Source organism: Melospiza georgiana, chromosome Z (genome assembly GCF_028018845.1).
Source record: "Melospiza georgiana isolate bMelGeo1 chromosome Z, bMelGeo1.pri, whole genome shotgun sequence".
In the NCBI taxonomy this organism is placed as follows: Eukaryota; Metazoa; Chordata; class Aves; order Passeriformes; family Passerellidae; genus Melospiza; species Melospiza georgiana.
The window spans coordinates 73,481,131-73,506,789 of record NC_080465.1 but is presented as its reverse complement, the minus strand read 5'-3'; the positions used below and the strand labels follow the sequence as shown (position 1 = coordinate 73,506,789).

The 25,659-nt window shown below is 44.2% G+C and overlaps 1 protein-coding gene across 6 annotated transcripts in view; it reads left to right on the top strand.

The window, feature by feature from the left end:
* Positions 1 to 18,603, top strand: part of UNC13B (unc-13 homolog B) — a 206,775-nt gene extending 188,172 nt beyond the window's left edge. For 5 of the 6 annotated variants that reach the window (XM_058044077.1, XM_058044075.1, XM_058044072.1 and 2 more), the window contains 7 exons: positions 3,135 to 3,191; positions 7,631 to 7,711; positions 8,097 to 8,244; positions 11,527 to 11,583; positions 14,102 to 14,194; positions 15,256 to 15,415; positions 16,616 to 18,603. In XM_058044077.1, the coding sequence (XP_057900060.1) occupies positions 3,135 to 3,191; positions 7,631 to 7,711; positions 8,097 to 8,244; positions 11,527 to 11,583; positions 14,102 to 14,194; positions 15,256 to 15,415; positions 16,616 to 16,901 (882 nt within the window). In that variant the 3' untranslated portion in view covers positions 16,902 to 18,603. The remainder of the gene's footprint in view (positions 1 to 3,134; positions 3,192 to 7,630; positions 7,712 to 8,096; positions 8,245 to 11,526; positions 11,584 to 14,101; positions 14,195 to 15,255; positions 15,416 to 16,615) is intronic. The other variant, XM_058044076.1, reaches the window with a different exon arrangement.
* The last annotated feature ends 7,056 nt before the right edge of the window (positions 18,604 to 25,659 follow it).

The window sequence follows — 25,659 nt, the reverse complement described above, 5'->3', positions numbered from 1 at the left end:
TATAGTTTTAGCTTAATGTGTGCTAACAGATGTTGCCAGATACAACAGCGTTTTTAAAATGAACTTAAATGTTGTTAAATTATCAGATCTCATTGTTGTCGAACATAGGAATTACAAAAATATGGGAAATAAATGTACAATGTGAGATAAAACTTCCTTTCAGTGTTGCATTTCAGAAAAATAAGCATCACGTATAATACAGTTTCCAAAAAAGGACTGGAATCCAAAAAACTTGCAGTAGGCTTTTGTTTCCCAGCTTTGTCAGCTGAGCAGTAGGACAGTTAAGCTTTGAGGGTTTGAGTCAGTTGGAGTGTAAATCTGTGCCATCCTCTTGCTTCCAACAATTAGACTTGAGTCAGCAGATGATTTTTCTCTGCATGCTTTCACTGAAGGCACAAAAAAGCACCAGAACCTTAACAAGGAATTTAAAATCTCTATGTGGTGGACTATAGGTGTGTTTCTTGTGTCTGAAGAGTTTAGAAAAGTACAAGTAACATCATGGAAGAGCGAGGAAAACCAGCATGAGGGCCCCTTCCCTTTCCAGCTGTGCTTGCCGCAGAGCTGCGCATGATTCATGATAAGGATTTAATTTGTCCTCATATTCTATCCTTGACATTTTAATCAATTCCATTGTGGGCAGCTTTTCTCAAAGCTACCTGGTAATTTAAGTTCAGTTGTTCTCACTCTCTGGCACAACTGGAATAAGTGCTGTCTGCAGAGCTTTGTGGTAAGTTTTTCATCATAAATAACTTCTCTGAGGAGTATGGCATCTTGTTTACAAGAATTTGGCAGAGGAAGGAGTTGTCCAGATTTTCATTAGATGTTACCAGCACTGATGACAAACAGTGTAACAGCAAAATAGTTTCTCCTTGCAGATGCATTGACAGAGATTGGCACTGGTTGACAAGGATTTTCTTAGCGTGCAAGAGCTGGGAGTTATCTGAGCAGCTTTGTTCCACGAAGCGTGTCCAGTCACAAGCTATTGCTCAGTGTTACTGACCTGCCCTCCTTAGAAGCTTGAGGCAGGAAGACTACGTGCCTGAGCTGGTTAATGTTGTCGTTCAAATGTATATAAAAAAAAGTGTCCAGTGAATGCTGAAAATACCGAATTAAGAAAGGTTGATGTTACTGTGTTTTGAGACTACTCCCTTTTTCAAAATTCCAGATACAAAAATGTTTTCATTTTTGTTTACTGCATGGTCAATAGACTCAAAAACCTTAATTTTAAGACCCTGTAAGTCAACAGATTTTCATGGCAAATTGTACAGAACAGCAGGCACATCTGTTGGGTAGAAGAGGCTGGTGAAACCCCATATTCAGGTCAGTTTTTTGGCATGACCCACAGTGAAATCTCTCTGTTGCTGCTGGTGTGCAGTCATGCTCAGCCCTCCTTGCTGGAAATACATGGAAATTTGTGCTCTTTCAGATTAGAGAGCTGTTCTCTTCAACACTACCCATTGGATACTGACAGCAAGACAAGCTCTCCTTCTCATTTCAGGACCTTTCCTTTGTAGATTCATTGTGCTTGCCTGCACTTTCCCCTCCATCCCTGCCAAAAGTTGTGAATTTAATCATTTATCAAGAGCTTCTGTTTAGCTAGAAAATCAATAATGTTCATTCTGTGTCAGTTTGTATTCAACAAACATAAAAGGCTGAGGAACAGTGAGGGCTAGCTGGTGGTTACAAGTAGAGCAAATCAAGAGGTGATCTCTGGTTTCAGGTCACAGAATCTTTCAGCTTGAAGAAATTCCCAAAGCTGGAAAAACTAAAGAAAAGGCCTTTCCTCACCTTAAAATTTCAGTTATGGGCTGCTCTTGGAATTAGCAGAGGGTGTCCAGTCGCCCTAGAGCAAGTCGTGAGTTTTCCAGTGTTACATCTATAGGCTGTCTGGCTTTTTCCTGGTACCCCAGGGAACAGGTATAGAGACTTTTTGCTGAAGGGAAACTTTTAGAGGGGCTATATTCATTTTAATCCTTAAAAAAAAATTATTTCAGCAGTGACCTTTGCAATAGTAGCCAGTTCACAGAGTCTTCTCTTCAAATCTCTGTGTGGGATAGTTCTTGTTCCAGAGTACTGCCCTAATGAGCAATGAACAAATACCCAGGAAGGCAGTAAATGAAAGCTGAATGACATTACCAAAGGGCAGTATAATAATTCTGGGTTTACATCTTACTTCATTACAGTTTGAGGTATTTTGGGGTGGCGTGTGGTCAAGGCTGTTGTGGTTAAGTGGGAGTGTTGAAGACTGTTAGGATAAGAAAGGATAGTAATGGAGAGGGAAGGAGAATTGGATTTACCGCAGGTAAACCATCACCGGTTAGATGGGGCTCTGAGCAACTAGCTCTGAGCTAGTTGAAACACATTTTATGTGTTAACATTTATTTTCCAAATGCCTAAATAACCAGTTGGTACATAGGTATATGTAGCTTTTAAACCAGAAGAGAGTAGATTTAGGCTAGATAAAAGGAACAGATCTTTTACAGTGGGACTGGTGGAGTGACTTGAATCAAGTTTTCCTGTCACTGGGGTTCATCTTCCCTTTGTGTTTCTTCATTGGTTATACAGCTTTAGTAAGGCACAGTGGGGGAAGAAGAGCCATTGGCCAAGCTCTAGAGCATTTGAAGGTGTTGTTGTAGTATTCACAAGACTTTGGCAATCTCTCACCCCTGAGCAGCTGAGGTCCAGTTTTGTTTGTGATCTGATCTGTGCTTACCCCCACCATGATGACTGTGGACAGATTCTCATCATCTTGGGATTGTGTGATCCTTTGCTGTGGCCAGTCTTTGCAGTCTTTGCATCTATTTAGATGTGAAATCTAGAGGAGAGTTTGGAGACGACTCCAACCCTGTGCAGCCCATTTGAAGGTTCATCCTGTGTGAGTGGTTGCTGTAAGCAAGAGTGAGCTGGTTAGCAAGACATTGTGCTCTGAAATAGCTTTTGGGGTATCCACAGAAATGCCAGGGTTTGTACTAGGTAATAAACTGGCAAGGAGAGTCCAGTTGTTATGCCTGGCCTTGGGGTGGTTATGTGAAGTGGCTGTGAACTGACTTGACTTGCTCAAAGGAAAAATAAGTGAAGCTTGTTTGTAACCTTTTTTTTCCCCCTCCTTTCTTTTCTAACTTCTGCAACCATAGGGCACACAGTTGATTTTCAGTGCTGCTAAGGAACTGGGACACTTGTCAAAGTTGAAGGTATTGTCCTGCATGGCTTGTGTTAATGTCCCTGTGTGTAAGCATGGAAATGTGGTAGTGCATAGCATGTCCTGTGCTTCCAGTGGTTTGTCGCTGAATGCAGTTGTAGAGAAATGCCTTTAAATGCAGTAAATGTGCTTTTAAATGCATTCTACTAACATTAGCATAGTGCTTAACATTTAATCTTACTGTGCGTTTAATCATCAAAGGAGTTTTTCTCTTCTGTATACACAGTGCTAAGTCTGGTACATCAATTTAAAATGAAAAAAGGAAATTTCTCAATATCTGGCCAGCTCTTCCGTATCCCCATTTATAAAAGGGAGTCCCTAATGCTTGGAAAGACACTTGCGTTAGCTGTGGGTGAATTACATGGACTGTTAAAAAAATAGCTGTTGCTTATGGAAGAGAGCCTGTGTCTGTAAATTCCTTCTGCGTGGGCTCCCTTCACAGGCAAGCTGGCATTTAGCATGAAGGCTCTGTTGATGTGTTTTGACAGTGCATGACGTGACAGTGCATGACATGAGCATTATGAAGTGCACGCCACCTCATCATAAGCGAATCAAGCACTAATTCAGCGATCACGACAGGAATGGTATGAAAATAGTGACGCCTCACAGCGCTCAGGTTGCGCTCTGCTGTGGTTGCACTGGTGCTACAAGACTGGTGTTGTGCAGGAGAAGGAGGTCCAAATCTCAGGTGTCACAGTGCACAGGCTGTTGCGAGGGAGATGGAGCTGGACCTGAACTCTGTGTCAGAGCATGACCAAGGAAACCTGCCTGGTGCAAAGGATATTGTCCTAAGTGATTATTGCACTTTGAAAAGGCATTTGTCCCTTCCTGTAGTTTTCTGGTTTTGTCTTGCACACTAATAAAGCTCTCTTCATACACCTGTGTCCCTTGCCCAGCAGATACATTTTCCATTTTATGTGGCCAGTACACAGCTCATTTAAGGCAGTGCTGATTAGCAGTTCTAGCAAGTGATCAGGGCTTGCAGGTATGTCATTAGATGTGCACCTGTTCTCCAGCTACATTTTGAGGCTGGTACATAGCAGTTAATAGTCACCTAGCATAAGCCTCCAAGTGTGTCTCCTGAGGGAATAGCTGTCACTTGTGCTGAGTGATGGCCTTGTGCACTCCCACGGTCAGGCTGTCATCCCTGGTGACATGGTGTCTCATGAGGATTGCGTTTCCTTCCCTGCTTCCTGCGCCTGCAATGATGTCTGTTGCTTCCATGGGAAAAATGGGGAGAAAGGAGTTTTGTAGCCAGCCTGGGAGAGTGGCAGATGAAGCACAGCATCCAAATGAGACTCCTGTTTCCTGAGTTTCCCTTTTCTCTTGCAAAAGCATCAGCAAGGACTCATGTCTCCACATGATGAAAAAGAAGCCATTCCTGCCTTTCACATGTACTCCTGGTGTCTGAGGGCAGAGCTCTGAATTTGCTGTTTCTTCCCCCAGGTCACAAGGACAGTCTGTGAGTTCCTGTGGTTTGCTTGCATTTTTGGGCGTGGCCACTGAAATTCACTGTTATTTTTACTTGTTCCACATTTTCCATTACTGGAATCTCAAAGTGTGTACAGGGCACCTTTTGCCAGGAATGGGTTGGAAGCTTTGCTGATTTCCATTTGCACTGGTTGGGTGGAGGCTGTCCCCCAGCAGTGGCCCTTCTTCAGTTCAGTTACTGTAAAGCTTAACTTTGGTGACTCTGGGCTGCATTTTTAGAAATGCATGTAATCATTCAAATCAGGCAAGCCCTGGTGTGTGTTCAAGCCTTTATTTGCATATCTGCATATAGAACTGCAGCAGTACAGGTACACAGGATTTTACATGTGGCAAGACAGTTGTGCCCAAGTATGAAAGCGTCTGAATTTTGGAGACCATAAGGAAAATTACATTGTGTCCAAAAATTTCCAGTAGAATAGGAGTGCTACAAGAGTAAGAATTGTTGGAGTCTGTGTAAGAATTGTGGATATTCTATTTTTTATCCTTTTGTTTTTGCAGGCACATACAAGCTAACAGGGAAGGCTTGGTTCTTCAGACCTCCCTCCTCTGCATTTTTCAGTTCCACTAAAAGCCTGGGAAAATTATGGGATGGATTTTAAGCATTATTGGTCTTAAATAGGACAGGGAGAATAGAGCCCTAGTGAATCAGATAACTCAGCTGAAAACTGAGACTGACAGACCTGACAAGCACAGGCTCTCGTCCTGATGACAAATCAATTTCACAATGTATTTTAAAATGCTCAGAAAGCCAACCATAAACCTGACTCCTTGGTGCAACATATCTGCCTCCCACTTATTATCAAACTCTTTCTGCTCAGTTTACTTAATAGCCAGCAACTGGAGCAGGGAGCAGCTGCCTTCTCTCCCTTGTGCTGTCCCCAGGATAAACAGCCAGGCTCCGACCACAGAGTTTCTTCTGAAAATACTTAAGGAGAGTACAAGGATGAGGCTGAGAGATCAGGAAAAGTTTGTTGGGTTGTTTGGGGTAGTTTTGGGGTTTTTTACTTCTTCTGCTTGAACTTGCATAATTATTTGATGTAAATATTTGTTTCTTGCTCCTGGCTGGCAATCTGGGGAGCACAAGGTAGCACTGTGCACAGTTCTTTATAGGAACAGTGTGGGATTTGCAGAGGGCAGGTATGCACAGGAATGACAGTCGTGGGCTTCTCTCTGAGTAGGTGCAAGTATTACCAGTCCAGTCTCTGGATTATTTTTACATAATGTGTTGAAGGAAATGACACTGGGAAGCTCAGAGAAAGCAGTGACGTGTTGCTGTGCATTGACAGCATGGGCACGGGCGGAGTGGCCTCTCCGTGGGGCCGAATGAGCTCTGTAGGTGTTTGAGAGAAAAGTGCTGACCACCTGGTTTCTGTGGCAGTTGGGGCAATATGACAGGCAGGCCTAGAAAGTAATTTTAACAGATGTGAAAGTAGCTCTGCCTTGGGAGCACAGCTACCCTGACTAAACTGGCCTTTCCCATGAACGTGGCCTTGGGCTCTGTCTGATTTTGTGCTTAATCTGACTGTGAGAGAAAAGAACACTTTACCCTCTGTGCACTGAAGTCTCTGTGTACTGAAGTGTGAAGCCACATCATCTTCAATTGAATTACCCCCAGCTCATGAAGAAAAAGGAGGAGAGCTATTGCTCCCCTCAGGACAGCATATCACTGCAGAAGGCACACTGCAGCTCACCAAGTACTGTGCCCCTGCACACAGCCCCCAGACCAGGGACATCCTGTGTGGGGGAAGAGGCACACTGAGGCACATCTCTGCTACTCAAGAAAGCAGGGTGTGAACTTGTCTGAGAAACTGACAGCTTGAGAGGCATCCTCGGTGCAGTTCAAGGCTTCACTGTGTAAAGTTGATAGCTAGATGTCTGTGAGAAGTGTGGCAAATGCTTTATGGCTGTCCCTAGACTGCAGAGAGCCCTGTATCCATCAGGTAGGAGATGGATTGCAGCGGATAATGAATGGGACAGCATCAGGCAGTGTGAAGAATCAGCAAGCTGCAAGACAGCCAGGTTTGTCCCTGTGAAACCCACACATGATGCCACACACTAGGTGTGCTTAGCACAGAGGCAATTTAGTAGATGTGTCTCCTGGGAAGTGTCTAGAGGGCCTAGGACATGTTTAAAGTAGGGATAAAGCCTTTGCCTGATTGGCGTACATCTTTTTTATGAATGCTTTAGGGCCCCAACCTGAAGTCAACTGGCCTGACCCTCCAGCTACTCAGTTAGAATATGGGTTTGTGCAAAGCTTTGGCTTCCTGAAATACGCTGTTTTCCCCTGGGGTCTAGACTAAGCGTCAGAGAAAGAGCTTAGTGAAGGCACATCCTTGTAGTCAGCCAGGACTCTAGCAGGGATGTGCTTCCACTGCAGAAAAGGGAATTCTTTTTGCTGTTAGAGTTGGTGGGTCTTAATGAGAACAATGAGTCTTCTTTTAGCAAATCTATTTTCTTTTTCTTCTTTTTCACAACTGATGGAATGAATTAGTGACCTCTGTAGTTGGAAGAGTTTAAAAAATCCACAAACAACAGACACATAACAACTTTCACTAATGCCTAGTTCTCAGAATTCCTTGATTTAGATGGTATTTGGAGAGTTTTGTCGTGGCTTTTCTAGAATGACAGTGGTGTCAGGCAGACTTCTGTTTAGGTTTTCTTGAGAGACAAGCTGTGATTTTAAATTGCTGCTTACCTTTGTCCAGTTCTTTCCTTATTTATGTCTTCTGTGCCTGCAAGAAAAAGAGAAAATTAGTTTATTTCCAAGTTAAGCTATAATAAACGACTCTGATAGACTCCATTAAGCATTCCTTGAACAGCTGAATTAATGCTGCCACCATGCAGATACAGGTTGAATCTGGAGAAAGTGGTGATGCTGGGGACTCCTTTTTCTATAGCCTCTGACAACTGACTTACGTCAAATACAATGGTTGTTTGCAGGATCATATGGTGAGAGAAGAAACCAGGAGCCTCACTCCAAAGCAGTGTGCTGTTCTGGACCTGGCACTGGATACAATCAAAGTAAGTGATTCCATTTCTGTTTCTGCTGTTCCCAACTCCATCCCCAAGTCCTCTTTGGGAGGACAGTGCCTGTCCTGGTTTATGAGATGGCAGGAGTTTGTCCCTGCTGTCACAGTGATAAAGGCTCTAAGTGAATACTGCTATATATGTGTACACCTGAAGAGGTTCAGGGGACTGGTGTGCTGCGAGTCAGCATATTCATATTTAAGTGCTTTGGAAGAGGAATGCCATGACCAGTTGGTATCCGCTGGTCTGAGGGCTGGGTTTCCTACTGAAGCTATTTTGTGAATTTTTCCACCTGTATCTGTATGCACAACTGCTCGTACACGTTGGTTGCTGGTTGCAGTTCTTGCTCAGTACCTTTCCCATTTCTTTTTGCTTTTAGCAATATTTCCATGCTGGTGGGAATGGTCTGAAGAAAACCTTCTTGGAGAAGAGTCCAGACCTACAGTCACTTCGATATGCTCTCTCCCTCTACACTCAGACCACGGACACTCTCATCAAAACGTTTGTCCAGTCTCAGACAGCTCAGGGTAAGACTCTTTTGTGTTGGCAGGGTTCAATGGAGCTCTTGGCTCTGCTCATAATTCCTCTCCCTTGTACTGCCAGTTTGTAAGAGTGCTTTTGGCAGTAGCATTTCTGAAAGTGTGACAGTTTGGAGCTGGTGAAACTGGAAAAGAGGGAAAGGGGGTTATTTGCCACTCCATGACTACATTTGGGGAGAGCAGAAATATGTGAAACATAAGGCCTGGGGTGTTTGTGGTCTTTTTTTCTCTGCAGTCCTCACTTAACAGTCACGTTTCATGAATTAGTGTGGGTGGGTGGCTTAAGTGAAATTTGAAGTTACTGTGCTGAGGCTTGTGCGGTGGTGTGAGGCACCATTTCAGCAAGACACCACTGCAGAAACCTGTCAGTGCCTGTGTCACAGGCCAGCTGTGTGTGTGGCACAGCCCAAGTGGCCCTGACTAAGGCTGAGTGACAGCAACGTGGTGACTCACAGAGCTACAGGCTGCCTGTAAAGGGAGAAGTCTCTGAGGTGAGCAGCAAATGCACTGTTTTGTCTGCAGCCAGTACAGGGTATGTGGGAGCTCGATGATTACAGATTGCCACACAACATATTAATAAGCTGCTAGGATGGGTCACCAAACTGTTTGGTGACTCTCTGAGAAGTCTTATGGCTTTGTGGTGCTGTTTCATTGAATGTGGAGAGGTAAACAGTTAATTTTGTTGCTTCCATGCGAACATCTCCATATTATTGTACAGAATAATTTGGTCTCCAGTCAAGGACCATCACTGGCTGACTGTGAATGTCACTATTCTCAGTAAGAGGAGACAGATGCTATAAAGGGTTGGGTCTAAACAAAAACTGGTATTTTTGTGTTTTCAGGCTGTTTAATTAAAAGCCTTGCATTAAGCTACTTCATCCCAGCAGCAAAGTCATACAACTCCCTGGCTTGTCCTTCTGCAATCTCCTTGAATGGAATCCTTTTTGTTCAATCCTTCCAAGCCTAAGAGAGCTGGCAACCCCACAGACTGTACTAGCTCTGCCAGCAGGTCATCACACCAAGTCCCAGCATCAAGGGGACAGCACTCCCTAGCTCACATACATTCCCTTGTGTGCAAACAAGGCTGCTTGATACTGGCATTCCCTTAGCAGTGTAGACAGTTCAGAGATTCTGTGAGCAAAGCAGGGTTTGTTTCTAAAGAGGAAAGTTTACTTTAGTTTTGGTGGGTTGAGGCATCAAGAGGAGGCTTAGAGGGGACCTGAAACTACCTGGAAGGAGATTGTGAAGTGCAATTTGGTCTTTTTTGCCATGTCTCAGGTAAAGGATGAGAGGAAATGGCCTGAAGTTGTACCAGGAGAGGTTCAGGTTAGATACTAGAATTTATTTTTTCATTGAAAAGGTGACTAGACATTGGAATAAGTTGCCCAGGGAGGTGGTGGAGAAATGTACAATCTCTAGAAGTGTACAAGAGGTGTCTGAATGTGGAATTTGGGGACATAGTTTAGGGATGATTTTGGTGGTGCTGGATTAACAGTTGGACTAGATGACCTTGCAGGTCTCTTCCAGCCATGTGGCTCTGTGGTTCTGTGATCTTTGCCCATAGCAGCACAGTCTAGTTTTCCTTATGTTCAAACATACTGCATTAAAACACTGAAATTAAATTAAAAATCCGTACCTTTGAGAGAATGGTCCTGCAACCGTGTCCCAGCAGAGCAATGATGACATCCAGTGGCCAGACAGGTCAAAGACTGCTGCATCCACTAGGGACTCCAGGAACCTGGCTGTTGCCATCACTTACACAAACCACGTTTTAATGGGGAACTTGAGTGCACATTTGAGTGAATGCTTACAATATTTGCTGTTCCCTGCACATGTTTCCAATTATATATCCAAGCTAGTTTTTTATGTGGATACTGTTAAATTACTGTTAAATAAATGCTGAGCTAAGGTACAAGAAAGTGTGCAGCACTGATGTCCTGCAGTCTGTACTACAGTCTGGAGTACTTAAAATTAGAGAAAGGAAAGTGCTCCATTGAAGACACAAAAGTGACAGTTCAAAGATAATATGAGAAAGTGGCTTCATGCAATGCATGATTTGACTGTAAAACTTTACTGAGGGCAAGTATTTAGCAGAAACACAAAGATAATGGAACATTATCATTACCTCTCAGAAGCAGGAATATACAAGGCTGCCACAGAAGTGGGTGCATGGGTATTTATGTATTTTTTAAGAAGCTTAGAAAGAATGAAGTTCTCACTTTAGGGCATCATATACACACGTTACGAGCTCATCAATTATATCTCAAAGGTGACTGATGACAGTTCTTTGTGACTAATTCTAAGCCACTGTAGGGAACAAGTACTGGGCAGCTGGCCACTGGTCCAAATCAGTATCTTGTACATTAGCAGGCTTGAGAATTTTGGATCCTGTTTGGGGAATAAAAGATTTGCGCTATGCCACCTAATATCTGCAGAATCAGTGCTCAGGAGAGGTTTAGGTTGGATATCAGGGTAAGGTTCTTCCCCAGGGGGTGGCTGGGCACTGGAACAGGCTCCCCAGGGAAGTGGTCACGGTACCAAGCCTGGGTTCAAGAAATGCTTGGACAATGCTATCAGGTAGAAGGTGTCACTCTTTGGATGGTCTTGTGCAGGGCCAGGAGCTGAACTCAGTGACCCTTGTGGGTCACTTCCAATTCTGCATATTCTGTGATTCTGTGAGTCCCTCTCTCCCACTGGGGCTAAAGAAGGATATTAATTGCTTACTCTTCTCATTAACTATGGCTGGTAGATGGGTTTGGAGAACTGCACACAGGTTGGAGGGACAGAAGGGACAGCACTATTTACAGCTCACATTTGCTTACCAGAGCTCTGTGACTGAGGTTTCCCTTTGCATAAGTGCCACAATCTCCTGGGAGGACATGGCTTCATGCAGTATCATTTAAAAATGCTGTTTGCTTCTCTTACTTCCCGGCTCAGTGGTTGCACCTTCCAGTTTGTGAGGTACCTACTGCTTTCATGTCATTACTGAGTAGGCTTATGTGGCACTGTGCTGCTAAACGTTTGCTCTGCAGATTGGATCTGGGCTGCCGTTTAGTTATGCCAGCACAAATTCTGTTCTGTTTTAACCCAGACTATGCCTTACTTGCAGACAGGCTTGCTCTCCAAATCCTGGTGCAGAAGGTGGATATTTTGTCTGTTAAGAGCTAGAATATTTGCCTTGTGTTTAAGTGACATTGCTAATTGTGTTGTAATTCATACTCTTCTCTCTTTATCCTGCTTGCTTTCTTGCCTTTTGAATTCATGTCTCAGTGCATGATGGGAAAGGTATAAGGTTTACCGCTAATGAGGACATTCTTCCTGATAAGGGTATGTTCAAGATTAATGTTGTTACCATAACAACATTACCCAACTGCCTTGCTTTTCAAATCATCTTGCCCATGCTCAGAAACCTTTTCCAGAGTCCTGTTCCCTGTAGTTCCTTTGTAGAAGTGAACTTCCACTGAATGCCTGCATCCCACAGACTGAGCCACAGGTTGTGTGGTTTGGAAGTCTGTACCTTGCCTGAGAACCTGTTCCCATGCTTGAGATTTATTCATGGGATGTGAAAGCTGTCTTGAAAATGGACTGGTTTTTGGGAGATGCTGCAGACTTGTTCCCCTTCCCTTTACCATGGGGTGTGTGTTTCAAGTCCTGGGCTTGCATGCGTGTGGTCTGCTGAGAAGGGCTACTGTAATACACGGGAATGTTGGATATGCACTCAAGGTTATGGCCAAGCTTGAACCATCTGGCTTGAAGGGGGGTTATCTAAAGGTCTGGATGCCCAGGAGACCCCTACATATATTAAGTCTTGCAGTGTTTCATCTCTTAATTTATATTTTGCTGTCCAAAGTCTTTTTATTATCTCAGGTGAAACACATCTATAACCCTTTGCACGAGCTCAGTTCTGCAGTTTCACCTTTCAGCAGTGCAATACCAGTGAGGCTTTCATGTCAAGAATTAAATGTGTTTGTCACTAAGCGTACAAGTGTGTGTATGTGCACAGATATACATGCTCAGAATATTTTTGTTGGCCATCTTCAGAGTAGTTTTATGTCTCTGAAAATATCAGTTCATAGAACAAGATTTTTTATATGAAAAGACAAGAATGAAGGTAGGAAAAAAACTGTAGTATGAGTTTTGTCTTCTTCAAAGGTAGTGGGATGATTCTGCTCTTATTCTTCTGAGGCATCAGCATCTCCTTTATAACCTATTAGTTACACTAAAGATCAATAAAGATCTGAATGTTTGGTGGCTGATGTTTCTGTGGATGTGGCCATTGCATACTGATGGAAATTCTGCCTCTTCCTGTGGAGAATGCCAATAATGAAGTTACAGACCCACACCAGCAGATGGATCAGGTCAATAATTAAGCCTGCCAATTTTTAAGCTCTGTGCTTATATACAGAAAAAAAGCAATATTGCCCTTCTAAGCAGGAAGGAAACAGTATGTTCAAGACCATATTTGTTGCACCCTGAAGATTATTTAATGTACTCAGGTCAAGAATGAGAACCTACCCCGAGGTAATAATTTGAGGTTCTGTTTTGGTTGCTCAGATGTTTTTACTGGTATATTAATCTGACTTTCACTGCCTACTGTTCTGTGGCATATAATTTTCCTCAGAGAATTGCACTGGTTGGCACTCAACCTCTTGGTTTTTAAATGAGTGGTTTTGCTGCTGCAGACCATTCTTGTGAAAGTTGACTTGTTAGATCAGTCTAATCAAAATGTTTGTGTAATTATATCCTTCAATCTCCTTAGCTAGAATTTCAAACAGACCAGTTTTTCACTTAGTAATGTATCTTACCCTCAAATTTGACAGAACAACTGCTATTCATAGGTACTCAATTACCCTCTGGATATCTCAATTACAACAGCATTGCTAATTGTCAACCTGAGGTCAGGCAGTTATCAAAGAGAAAGTCAGAAAAATCTCACTCTCTTTTCAAAACTTGATTTTCATTTTGCAAAGCAGTCATTTTCTGTAATTTACATGACATCTTAACTTTATTACCCAGAAAAAAATGTCATTTCCATAATATTACATGATGATAATTATGATTAAAAGTTAAAAAGTTGGAAAAAATCATAATGTATGAATTGTAATGTTCATGAGATCTCCCGCTTTTATGAACATGTTATCTTTTCCCTCTGAAACTACGTCTTGTTTTCTCCCTGGCTAATTGATAAAGAGAAATAAGTGTGCAAATTGTGAGTGCTTCTCTCTCATCATTTTTGATGCACAACAAAGAAGGGGTTCTCATCATCTTCCAGAGGGAAACAGATAAACAGTCAGGATGACAACTTGTAGGTGATGTATAACATGCAGGAAGGTTCTTGTAGGGTGAGACTGCATTATGGCTCTGTGCAAATCACTAATACCTATTTTTTTTTTGCCTATATTTCCTCTGTTGTGTGATGTCCTCTTCTTCTTTTTCTTGTTGATTTTTTTTGTCCTCCCTTCTTCCCTGAGCAGACAAGAATGCCAATGTCCACCACTGGAATGCCTGCATGTATACACAGTAGCTTGGCAGGAACCTCTGAAAAATCCTTGCTCCCCATGATGGTCCACTGTTGAGGTCTTTTAAATTCTTTAAAAGCCTTCACTGCTGTTCTCAATAGGATGCAATCTTTGGTGGACTGGAAGAAGTGTTGGTGTTTATGTGTGTTAGGCATGTGAGCCTGATGTTATCTTGCACTACTGTGACATTCTCGGGGCTGACTGAAAAGCTGGCTCTGGGAGATGTGCTGTGAAAACACCACATTGTCTTCCTGAGGCCATAAAGACCTGTGCCAATGACCAGTAATCCATGTGTGCGTGGGGGGGTGTCCATTTCCTCCCAACAGGCTCCGGTGTGGATGATCCTGTGGGAGAAGTGTCCATCCAGATCGACCTGTACACCCACCCAGGAACTGGGGAGCACAAGGTCACGGTGAAAGGTACGGCAGAGCACGTGCTGCTGCTCGGGCTCCACGGGGCCGATCTCCAGCTGGCAGTCAGGACAGTTCTGTGTTAGCTCGTGGGATCTCAGGCCAGGATTGTTTTCTCTGTTTCACATCAGGGACATGTAGGGAAACAGCAAATGAGCTTGTCCAGCCGGTGACATGGCAGCGCACAGCCCGGTTGTTTATTGGCAGCGATGTGTGCGAGTAAACAAAAATCAGATGGTGGCTCTCGCCAGGCGCCACAGTTTAGTCTGTGGGGCAGGCTCATCTTGCGAAACTGCTCAGTGTACACCCAGAGATCACAGAGGCCCTGAGAGCTCAGAGGCTCCTCTCCCCAGTCCTGAAGGCCACACTGGTCCCTGAACAGCCACTCTGGAAACAACCAAAGCAGTGATTCATCCCAGGGTTCCTTTTCCTCCTTCGTCTCCTTCACTTGAATACAGCATACTTAACTACTTCAATTTCCTCTGAAGATTTATATAAACAGTTATTTGGGCCTCTCTTCTGGTTAAATCTACACTGAAGTGCAAAAGCTGGTATTCAGAGCTATTTCCTCTGCTTCAGTCTGCTCCCTGCAGTGACCTGAGATAGAATGAGAATTAAAAGCTAATAATTCTGGATCCTGAAACCACACGCAGCTCATGGGCTTTGTTTTTCTTACCTGCAATGCCATTTTCCTTTTCAACAGAGACTTTAATATTGGCCTCCAAAATGCCCCTTTTTTTCTTATCCCAGACATAATGGTGATGTAAGCATGGAACAGGGCAGCCTGCCCGGAGCTGGAGGAATGCCTGTTTTCTTGGGTTTATTTCTTGACAATCTGTATGGCAGAAGTTACATACTAATGCACACATTAAATTCCCCTCATAGAACTTTACCTAGATCAAAAAAGCATATCCTTGCATTACAAAAAAGTCCTGCCCATATGTGTTGTGACACTGTCATGTTTTGAGTTAGAAACAAGAAATTGAAAGCAGAGCAGAGCCGAAGGATGTCCAGAGCAAAAAATACAAATGAGTATCTGCTGTGAACCAGGTTGTGACTCTCTTTTGCAGTTGTGGCAGCCAATGACCTGAAGTGGCAGACGTCTGGCATGTTCCGTCCATTTGTTGAGATCACCATGATTGGGCCCCACCAGAGTGACAAGAAGAGGAAGTTCACAACCAAGTCAAAGAGCAACAACTGGGCTCCAAAATACAATGAAACGTTTCATTTGTAAGTCTCAAAAATATCCTGAGGATCTGGCATGGCAAGTGCAGATGCAGAGGGACAGATAGGGTTGTCCAGTGTCCCCAGACCGTCTGCACAGGGCCAAGAAGAGACCATGAACCAGTAGCTTGGTGCTGTCTTTGATGTCTTGGCAGAAAAGCTGGATTATGGAAGTTTTTTTCTGAGGGTGGGACGCAGAGGTTTGTTCTACACCAGCAGTGTCCTTTGGCCACCTTCTGAAATGCTCTGTGTGTGCCCTATGAACACATTTTACTGTGCTCTGTCATTTTAATGAACTTCGTATTTTTTATTGGCGGAGTTGAGGCTAAAAGTTCATTTTTATTTATTTCTTAATCTTAATGTGCGTTTTTATCCCAACTTGACCTGTGGGACATGCTTTCGGAAGTCGTTTCCAAGGATACAGCCCTTGGAATTGGTAGCAAGTTGCACTGCTAAAATTGCTGTGTTTCTCAGCGTTGAGTATTGATCTCTTCTTATTTCATTTTCTTTCATTACTACAAGGACATATTCCTTCTTGGGAGGCTTAACAGAAGGAGCTGCAGGCTTGAACTCTCTCAGCTGTACATATAAAAATGAGATGACGAGAACTGACCAGCAAAAGACTATAAACATCTGGGGGAGAAGGGAGAGAAGGGGGTGTTCATATAATTGTTCCGTTCTCTGAGGAAAAGCAAGCTTCCTCTAAGTGAAGAGATTTTCTTCCTTTTATTCTTTTAATTTTAGAAACATCAGAAGGGTTGGGGATTTATTTTTGTTAGCTTTCACATTAATGGAAGGTCCTGAATCTTTAACAAAAACTTCATCTAATTAAAATAGTAATTCTGAAATGAAGCCATCCTTAGCAGAAGCAGAAATGTTTAAAGTCATCTGAGTTGAAAATCGATTAGCATGGCTTTAATGTTTCCCACTCCTCTCGTTTCACAGTTTAACACACACACAAACACACAAGTTGCAAAGGCAGCTTGAAAGGGGTTCCTTGTTTTTTCTTCTTCAGTAACCATGTTTTCTTTATCTGCTATAAATCAGCAAAAATGCCCACATGCTGCAGGTTTTACTTCTCTCCCTCTGACCAGGGTTTTCTGTAGAAAGGAGTTTCCTGTGACTTACCACAGCCCTCCAGTCAGGTGCTGGCACCTTTGTTTTTGCAGTCCAGACACTGTAAGTGAATTTGTGTGTGTTTTTCAGCATCCTGGGGAATGAAGATGGTCCTGATGCCTATGAGCTCCAAGTCTGTGTGAAGGATTACTGCTTTGCCCGGGAGGACCGGGTTCTGGGGATAGCAGTGATGCAGCTCAGAGACATAGCAGACAAAGGAAGCTGTGCTTGCTGGTGCCCCCTCGGGCGCAGGATTCACATGGATGAGACTGGACTCACAATCCTGAGGATTCTCTCTCAGAGAACCAATGATGAAGTTGCCAAGGAATTTGTGAAGCTGAAATCTGAGTCCCGCTCCACAGAGGAAGGCACCTGAGCTGAGCTGTTCTCTTTCCTCTTCTGCCTTGTGCCAATATGTGCAAGTGTTCAACAATTCTTTTATTAATTGCAAAAGGTTTTTTCATGTTGTCTTTGTCAGCTCCGATAGCGCACGTGTGCTGTATAGGAAACAAATCCATCAATCTGATGTGAATTATTTATTTTTTAGTAGCTGGGTAAGACACCATAGAGAATGAGACAATCTCTTCTTATTTAACATGTAAATTCTGCTTTGTGTATATAAATTATTTTATATTGGAGGCTGGAATTGCTGGGTTTTGTTGATATGCAGCACTGTGATTTTATCCTCTGAATGTGGCAGGCATTAAAAAGGTTCTGCGTAATCACACTACGATGCAAACACAACTGTGTGGAAATTGGGAGGAGATGATTTGAGGGGTTTGACAAAGCACAGTTATCTCTCATTGAATACACATACTGTGGAGCTGCCTGGGGATCTTCTGACACAGATTATGCCAACGTGATATACATTCACCTCAACATCTGCTTAAAGAAGAAGAGGCTGCAGATGCTCTGAAGATGCACACCGAGTGAATGTACCTCCACGGATGTGCTGCTGTGAGCACAGGCCAGACCAGGGCCGCAAGCCCGGGGTGGGGCCTGAGATCTCGTAGCCAAAAGCTGCAAAGGCAGCGCAGCAGGAGCAGGCTGCAGCTGTAATTAGCTGGTGTGTCTCGGAGAATACAAATCCCCACGTGCTGCTGGGAGTTCCTGATGGCCGTGGGAGTGCTGTAAGCTGCTCAGCTCCGCAAGGCACGCTCGGGCTGCCGTGACCGACACGGTCGGGAAGGGATCGGCGTTAGAATTGTAGAGTTAGAGCCATTACAAATCACATGGCTGCTATGCGCTTTTTCCACTTCAATATTCTTTTGTTAGTGCTTGACAGAGGATTGGATAATTTAATATTGCAGGCTTTCTGTAGCATTTTATTACCCTGGAGTAGCTAAGACCATTCCTCACTATGAACCCAGAAATGATGGCTTGCTTGGGAGGGAGGAGCACACCTCCCCTCTGCAAGCCTTCAGTCTGGAGTGCTGGTCAAGGGGCAGCACATCTGTTTGCTTCTGATCTTGGAGACGCTGTTGGCTGTGCTGTGGTTGATCCATGCTGATTGTCATTAATCTTATAATACCATTGACAATACCATTGAAATATTTTTGCACTGTCTTAAAGAAGCATCCTGCTTTTGTTTAGTTAAAAAAACAAAACACTGTCCTGAGCAAAGTAATTGCAGGGAGGTCAGAATTTCTGACTGAAAATTAGTGAGCAGGAAGGTCTGGAATGGTGATTGCACCTGAGGCATGTTTGTTGGAGGGTTTTTATTGGGGATATTTTTGCTTTTCCAGCTGCCCTTGTGCTCTGGAAAGTGCAGCTGGAACAAGCCAGTCCTTGCCCATAAAGTACTGTAATACTGTCAATAAATTCAAGGACTGCATATTGAATGACTTTTTTTTCCTTTCTATTTTCTCTGACACTTGTGTAGTTGTATGATGTGACTCCTGTATTTCATGGGCCTGCTTGTAGAGTTCTGAGACAGCACATCTGCTTTGTTCTTGTCCATGGTGTGTTATAATAATGCTCTTCAAAACTCCACACTATTTGTCATGATTTTGAATCACTGTACGTGCCATTGTTATGAGAACTGTTAGTATGGTCTTTAATAAACTCTTTTAGCAGCATTTGGACTTGTCTGTTGGAGTGTAACTGTGATTGGGTTTCCCAAACCATGGAGGGCAGAGCCACTGCTGCATCTTTGGAAGTTACTCAGGTTTAGCATGTAGATTTCTTTAGTGCTTTAGATGCCTAGCAAGGAGTATGAGTCAGACAGTTCCCCCCTCCTCCATGGTGCCTCTGTCTGGGACATCTTTCCGTGAAGTCCTTGGCTTCTGATAATACTCTGAGACATCATGGAAAAGCATAAAAAATAGCTTACTTACTTTTTTTCTCTTGTCTGGCCTTTAAGTCACATTTCCTTTGTACTCAGGATCGTCTCCTGAAGGTGCTGAATGGAAAGGCTCAGACAAGGCAGTTGGATACTTTGCAAATAGTAGATGAAGAAAAATAATTACATACCAAACTTGATTCATAACTTTCAGCCTCTTATGAACATTAATACTCTTTAGATGGCATGCAGAAGAGATGAAAGCATAAGCCTTCTTGATGTCAAGTAAACTGCTCCCCCTCCTCATTTTTTGGGGATTCTGCCAATTTGCAGCAGACAAGGTCAGATAACTCGGAGACTCATATTTCATGATAACGTGGGTCTCTGAATTTCTGTGATCTGAAATGCCATTTTTTTCCTTGGTTAGCATATGCTTAGCAACAGAGTCACTTGGGAGGCAGTCCTGAAGAGCAAAGGAATCAGGGAACATTGGATATTCTTTAAGAAGTAAATCTTCAGACAGAAGGCGCAGGAGTAGGGAATCTCCATTTGCCAAAAGATGAGCCACCAGGGAAGCAGAGCAGCCTGGCTGAACAGAGAACTTGGGCTGGAACTTGGAGAAGAAAGGGAAATTTCTGACCTCTGGAAGAAGTGCCAGCTTGGGACAACAGCAAAGACTTGTAATTGTAGGATTATGCAGGGATAGCATTGAAAGGGCCAGAGCCCAACTAGGACTTTTTCTGGCTACTGCCATATAAAACAGTTTCTACAAATAGATGAGCAACAAAAGGAGGGCTAAGGACAAGCTCCATCCTATATTGGGTGTGGTGAGAAACATAGCAACAAAGGATAAGAGAGGCTGAGGTGCTTTATGCCTTCTTTGCCTCAGTCTGTAATAGTAACCCCAGTTGTTCTGGGGGTACACAGCCCTGTGAGCTGGAAGACAGGGATGGGGAGCAGAAGGAAGCCCCCATGATCCAAAGGGAAATAAATGGTCAGTGACCTGCTGCAGCACTTGGATGCACACCGGTCTGTGGGGCAGATGGGATCCACCAAGGGCCCTGAGGGAGCTGGTGGAAGTGCTCACCAGACCTCTCCCATCATTTACCAGCAGCCCTGGCTCACCAGAGGCTCCAGCTGAGTGGAGCTTGGCAGAAACAGAGCCCATCTACCAGCAGGGCCAAAAGAAAGATCCAGGGAACCACAGGCCTGGCAGCCTGGCCTCAGTGCCATGAAGGTCTTGGGGCAGAGCAGCCTGAGTGCCATCATGGACACACACAGGAAACCAGGGGATCAGGCCCAGCCAGGATGGGTTTGTGAAAGGCAGGTCCTGCTTGACCCACCTGACCACCTCCTGTGACAAGGTGACCCATGTGGTGGGTGAGGGAAAGGCTGGGAATGTGTCTGCTTGGACTTCAGCCAAGCCTTTGACACCATCTCCCACAGCATCTCTTGGAAAAATCTGGCTGCTCATGGCTACTCACTGTTCTCTGGGTGAAAACTGCTTGGATGGCCAGGCCCAGGGAGTGGGGGTGCATGGTGCTGCATCCAGTTGCTGCTGGTCACCAGAGGTGTCCCCACATGTCAGTGCTGGCCCAGTCCTGTTTATCTTTATTGATGATCTGGGTAAGGGAATCAAGTGCCCCCTCAGGCAGTTTGCAGATGGCACCAAGCTGGGTGTGAGTGCTGATCTGCTGGAGGGCAGGGGACTCTGCAGAGGGATCTGCCCAGGCTGGATCCACGGGCCAGGGCCAATTGTGTGAGGTTCAACCAGGCCAAGTGCTGGCTCCTGTCCCTGGGTCACAGCAGCCCCTGCAGCTCCAGCTGGGACAGTGGCTGGGAAGCTGCTGAGTGGGAAAGGCCCTGGGGGTGCTGGTCAGCAGTGGCTGAACATGAGCTGGGGGTGCCCAGGGGGCCAAGGAGGCCAAGGACATCCTGAAAGTATCAGCAATGGTGTGGGCAGCAGGAGCAGGGCAGTGACTGCCCCTCTGTGCTGGGCACTGGTGAGGCCAAACCTCAAATCCTGGGCTCAGTTTTGGGCCACTTATTACAGGAAAGACTTGGAGGTGCTGGAGTGAGTCCAGAGAAGGGCAAGGAGCTGGGGAAGGATCTGGAGCACAAGTCCTGTGAGGAGCAGCTGAGGGAGCTGGGGGTGTTTACCTGGAGAAAAACAGGCTCAAGGGAAGACTTTATGCCTCTCTACAAACCTGAATTGAGAATGTAGGCAGGTGGAGGTCAGTCTCTTCTCCCAGGTAATCAGTAACAAGGGAATGGCATCAAGTTGCCCCAGGAAGGTTTAGGTTGGATACTAAGAAAAACTTTTGTCACTGAAAGGGTTGACAAGCACAGGAACAGGCTGTCCAGGGACATGGTGAAGTGAACACCCCTGAAGGTATTTAAAAGATGTGTAGATTTGGCCCTTGGGGACATCATTTAATAGTGGAGTTGGCAATGCTGGGTTAATAGTTGGATTTGATGATCTTAGAGGTCTTTTCCTACTAAAATTATTCTATGGTTCTACAGCTATTACATAATTCAGCTAACTTAAGTGCAACTCAAGGTCTTGGCTTTGTCATGGGGAAGTTGCTGAAGTTGATGGCATGTCCTGAAAGGTGTGTATTTTAAAGCATGACTTTAAAGCCCTAATTCAATACCTGGTGAGGTGGTTCACAGGTTTTAACTCATCAGAATTCCTGCTTGTCATCACTTCAGCAGGTGCTGCAATGGAGAGAGACCAATACAAAGCAATTTAAAGGAAAAAAGGGTTGCCTGTAACCATTGGGAACGGGCCTGGACAGGGCAAAGAGGTCTGGCTTTTACAACAAAGCCCAGAACCCAACTCTGCTGAAGGTACTGTTTATCCACTAGTCTACCACTTCTGTTGCCATCCAAGCTTGAGAGATTTTTTTAATCATAGCATCAGTTTCCACAAGCATTTCTTTGTAACATGTTTACCTAAAATTGTTGGCTCATCTTGCTTCATTTCTTGGGTTCACAGTAATTGTGATGCTTTGAAATTTTCCTTTCTGCCTGAAAAGCTTTGCAGTTTACAGTCAGGCTTCTGCTGCTACCTATGGCAACAATACTGTGGTGTGCACATGAATGTCTTTACTCTGAGCATTCCTCAAAATAATAGCTGGATATAGGACATACACTGTAGGCATAATATATGTAATAATGAATAAATGACCAGATAGAATACTTATTTTGTGAGTATCTATATGCTGGTGTACCTGGGGTGGAAATGGCTGCCTTTAGCTGGAAAAGACTGTTCCAGGAGCACTGTGGCAAAGATGACAGGGAGTGGTAAATGGCCAGTTGTTCCATGCAGGAATCATTGGCAGAATGCAGAGACACCAATTTTCAGCAGCACAGGAGGGAGGTGAGAGCTGCATGCTCGAAGCAGGTGGGTGAATTCTGCCAGTGTTCTCACAGTTCTTGCCCAGAAGCTTTCTGTGAGGGCCTGTGACTGGTTTCAGACCATGAACCTTGCCTCTAAAAGTGGGTACTGTCCAGAGCAGCTGTCCAGAGAAAAGAAAGGACAAGATAAACTTAATGAGGTTTCCTTCAGATGTTCTTTGTGCTGCTGGTGATTTTTAACGACAGAGCTGTTCCTAACTCCATTATTCCTCTCCAATAAAGTCTAAACTATCTGTTTCCTATCCCTCTTAGTGAAGTTCCATGGATTTACAAGTTCTTCTAGAACATGACCTATCTTTTATTTTGCACATGATTCCAACAAATTAATATGGCATCCTCTGTTATTTTTTTCAAAGAGAAGCTAAAGTGTTTGTCCTCCTGGCAATAGAGATATTGTAGATCTCTATCTTACTCAACCCAGCCATTGCTCTTTTAGAGCGGCAGTGTCCTTTGATAGTCTTTGTCCTTCTTTGAGCCCTTCCCATTTAAAGGATCATTTCTGAGCTGTGAGGACCAGGAATATTAGGCAGAACAGCATCCACCATGCAAAATGTGGACCAGCTTCCAGGAGGAAGCCTTTTGAGGATCAGTTTTCTCCTACCTTAAGAGCAAAACGCACTTTCATTTTTCATCAGAGGGTGTTGTCAAGCTGCTGGGAGGTGCAGAGATGGTGTCAGACCTTCCCAGAGACACAGAGACCTTTTGTAGGATCCCAAAAGAGGAAGTTGAAGAGGTTGCTGCAGCTTGGGAAGTCAGGCTGAGAAAGAAAGAGCTCACCCTGATGAGAACTGGTGAATTGTGGGATCTCAGCACATCATTCCTGATGTGCAGAGTCACCGAGACAACCCTTGGGGGGCTCGGAAGTCCTGGAACATTGCCAGAAGTGTTTGGTGGTTAGACTTTGATCCTGCACAGGACGCAACACCTGTATGAAGATGGGAAGATCACACAGGGATAAGTGGTGAAGGGATAAATTAATTATAGAGTGAAAACACAGGTTTTAGAAACTCGGTGCAGGGGGATTCTAGGAGACAAGATGGAGGAATTGGGGCGTGTCCTGTCCTTCTTCTTCTTCTTGTCATCCATCTTCGATGGTGATGGTGGCACTTTGAGATTGGTTCTTACTGAATGTGCACTTGTCAATAAGGGTGAAAGGTATTGGGGGGAAAAGGTAAATATCTTACACATAGTTTTTGGTATAAAAATAAGCGGCCGCCCCGAGGGGGTCAGAGTGTGCTCATGGCTGGCTTGCTGTGCGGACCTCTGTCGGGCCGGGAGAAAATATTGTAGATAAGAATTAATAAACAACACTGAAGAATTGAAAAACCTGAAGACTCCTTTCGTCCTTTGGAGCGCGGGCTGCCTCAAGGCCATCCAGAGCCTCACCAGGCCATTGGAACAGCCGAGACGGGACAGTGAATGGTTGAGATCTTTTGACAATACTTTCATTTCTAGACTTCTAATATTTTAAAATACTAAATAATTTTGTAGGAATAGGGAGAAAGAAAACAAGCCTGGTTTTTGGATTTCAGAGACTTTTTGATCTTTGGGAAATCACCTCCAAAGCTGTGGCTAACTTGGGTCTGTGACATCATCAGAAAACTTTGCTGGAGGAGGGAGATAACCAGTCTCAGAGGGATGATGTGTGGTTGTGTGAGCACATGATGAGGATAAAAGGTCCATATAGGAAAGGATGTTGTGTTTCTGGGTGTGTGATGGATGAGAGCAGGGACCCAAGGGCAGGAGTGGGAAGGGTGGTTTATCAGCCTTCCTGGAAGGGATTAGCAAATTGATGGATGGAGATAAGTAGGCTGGGAATGACCAGCATAGACACTGAGAAGGCAGACAGCACTTGAAATGTGGGATTGAGTTTCTGGACAGCATCAGGGAAGGAGTGGGCAGTGAAATGGCAGTGGATAGGTCAGGCTGAAATGGGATTTCCTCCAGACATGTCAGCTTCCTCCTTTTCTGCTCTTATGCTCTCATTTCCTCCCTTCTCGAGAAGTCTCTGGATGCGGCTCTGTGAACATCTGCAATAGCCTGATGAGGCTGGCAGCATTCCCTGGAGCTTGGTGGAGCATTTGCCGTGGGTCTGAGCCCTTCCTGGGGGCTGTGGTACATAATCCCTCAGAGTCCTCTTTTAAACTAGGAGTGCGGATGCTGGAGGATTTTTTTCAGGATCTCATTTTTCTGGTATTTTATCTTCTCAGTTGTTGCCTGGTATTACGTCCAATGTAGAAATATTTGTTCTTGCACCAGTGTTTTTTATCACAGTAAAGTCGCCTTGGGTAACACACTGTCATCTTCACTAGACTTTGTTCTGCTGCAACAGACAAGGGCTGGGTTTTTGCTCATAAGCAGTTTCTCTCCATTTCCAGTCCCATGTGCATAACTTCTTTTTGTTTCTCTAATGTACAACCTCTAGCACCACCTTCCCCTAGCTTTAAGAAGTACTGTTCATTATCACTCCCTGCCTTTGTAGACTTCTAATATTTCTCTGCACATTTCTATTATGTCACCCCATAATCCTTTCATCAGGATTTCCCTTTTCCCATCGTGTTCAATGGGGATTTTTTGAGTTCATCTAGATTTGAGCTTTCAGATATGTACCTAGAAATTAAGTTTGCTCACCCACAATGTGTGGGAAGATTCAGCTGGCTCACAAATGACACTGAATGCCTTTTACCATCATGTATTTATTCCTGCAAGCAGCCACTGCTCCCATGTCATCTCAGAAATAATGGAGCCAATTTTCAGAAATGTACACTTTGAACAGGTTAGTGTAGAAAAATCACTGATCAGAGCCAGGATTAAGCTGCTTCTGCACATTCTAGCTCTGCCAAAGTCATGTTGCATCTCCACTTTCTTTTCCATCCTTCCTTTTACTGTTCTTCAAGACTTCTAAAGCCTGAAATGCTGCTCAAATCACCTGCAAAAATCAGAAGTCACTTGGATATTGCATATATTTTGGACAAGAGCTCTACCTTCACAGATGCGTAGATCCTCTCTACCTTCTGTTAGCAGAAGCGTAACATGGAAGTGATCCTTTCCTGTGGATCAGGGGAATTTGAGCCCTCTGAACTTCTGGTGACCATATCACAGTATATTCTACTCCTTGTTTTCTGTTTCGGGCTGTTTCTTTCTCTGGGGGCGACGTCTGATGCGAAGTCCTTTTGTGGGACATTTTTTCCATTTGCCTGTCCTTGCCCACCTCCTTCCTGACCGAGAGCATGTGACAGAAGGGACAACACCAGGTTCCCTTTGAAACCTGTCCCTCAGTCACTATGACAACAGAAGAGGTTTTACACCCAGCAGGGTCCCCAGGAACTGCCTCACACCAAAACACCAAGGAAACCCCCCAGCATCAATCCAGCAAGCTCAAAATCTCAAAAAGCCATGATGATTTATGAGGAAGGAGAAAACCAGAACCACT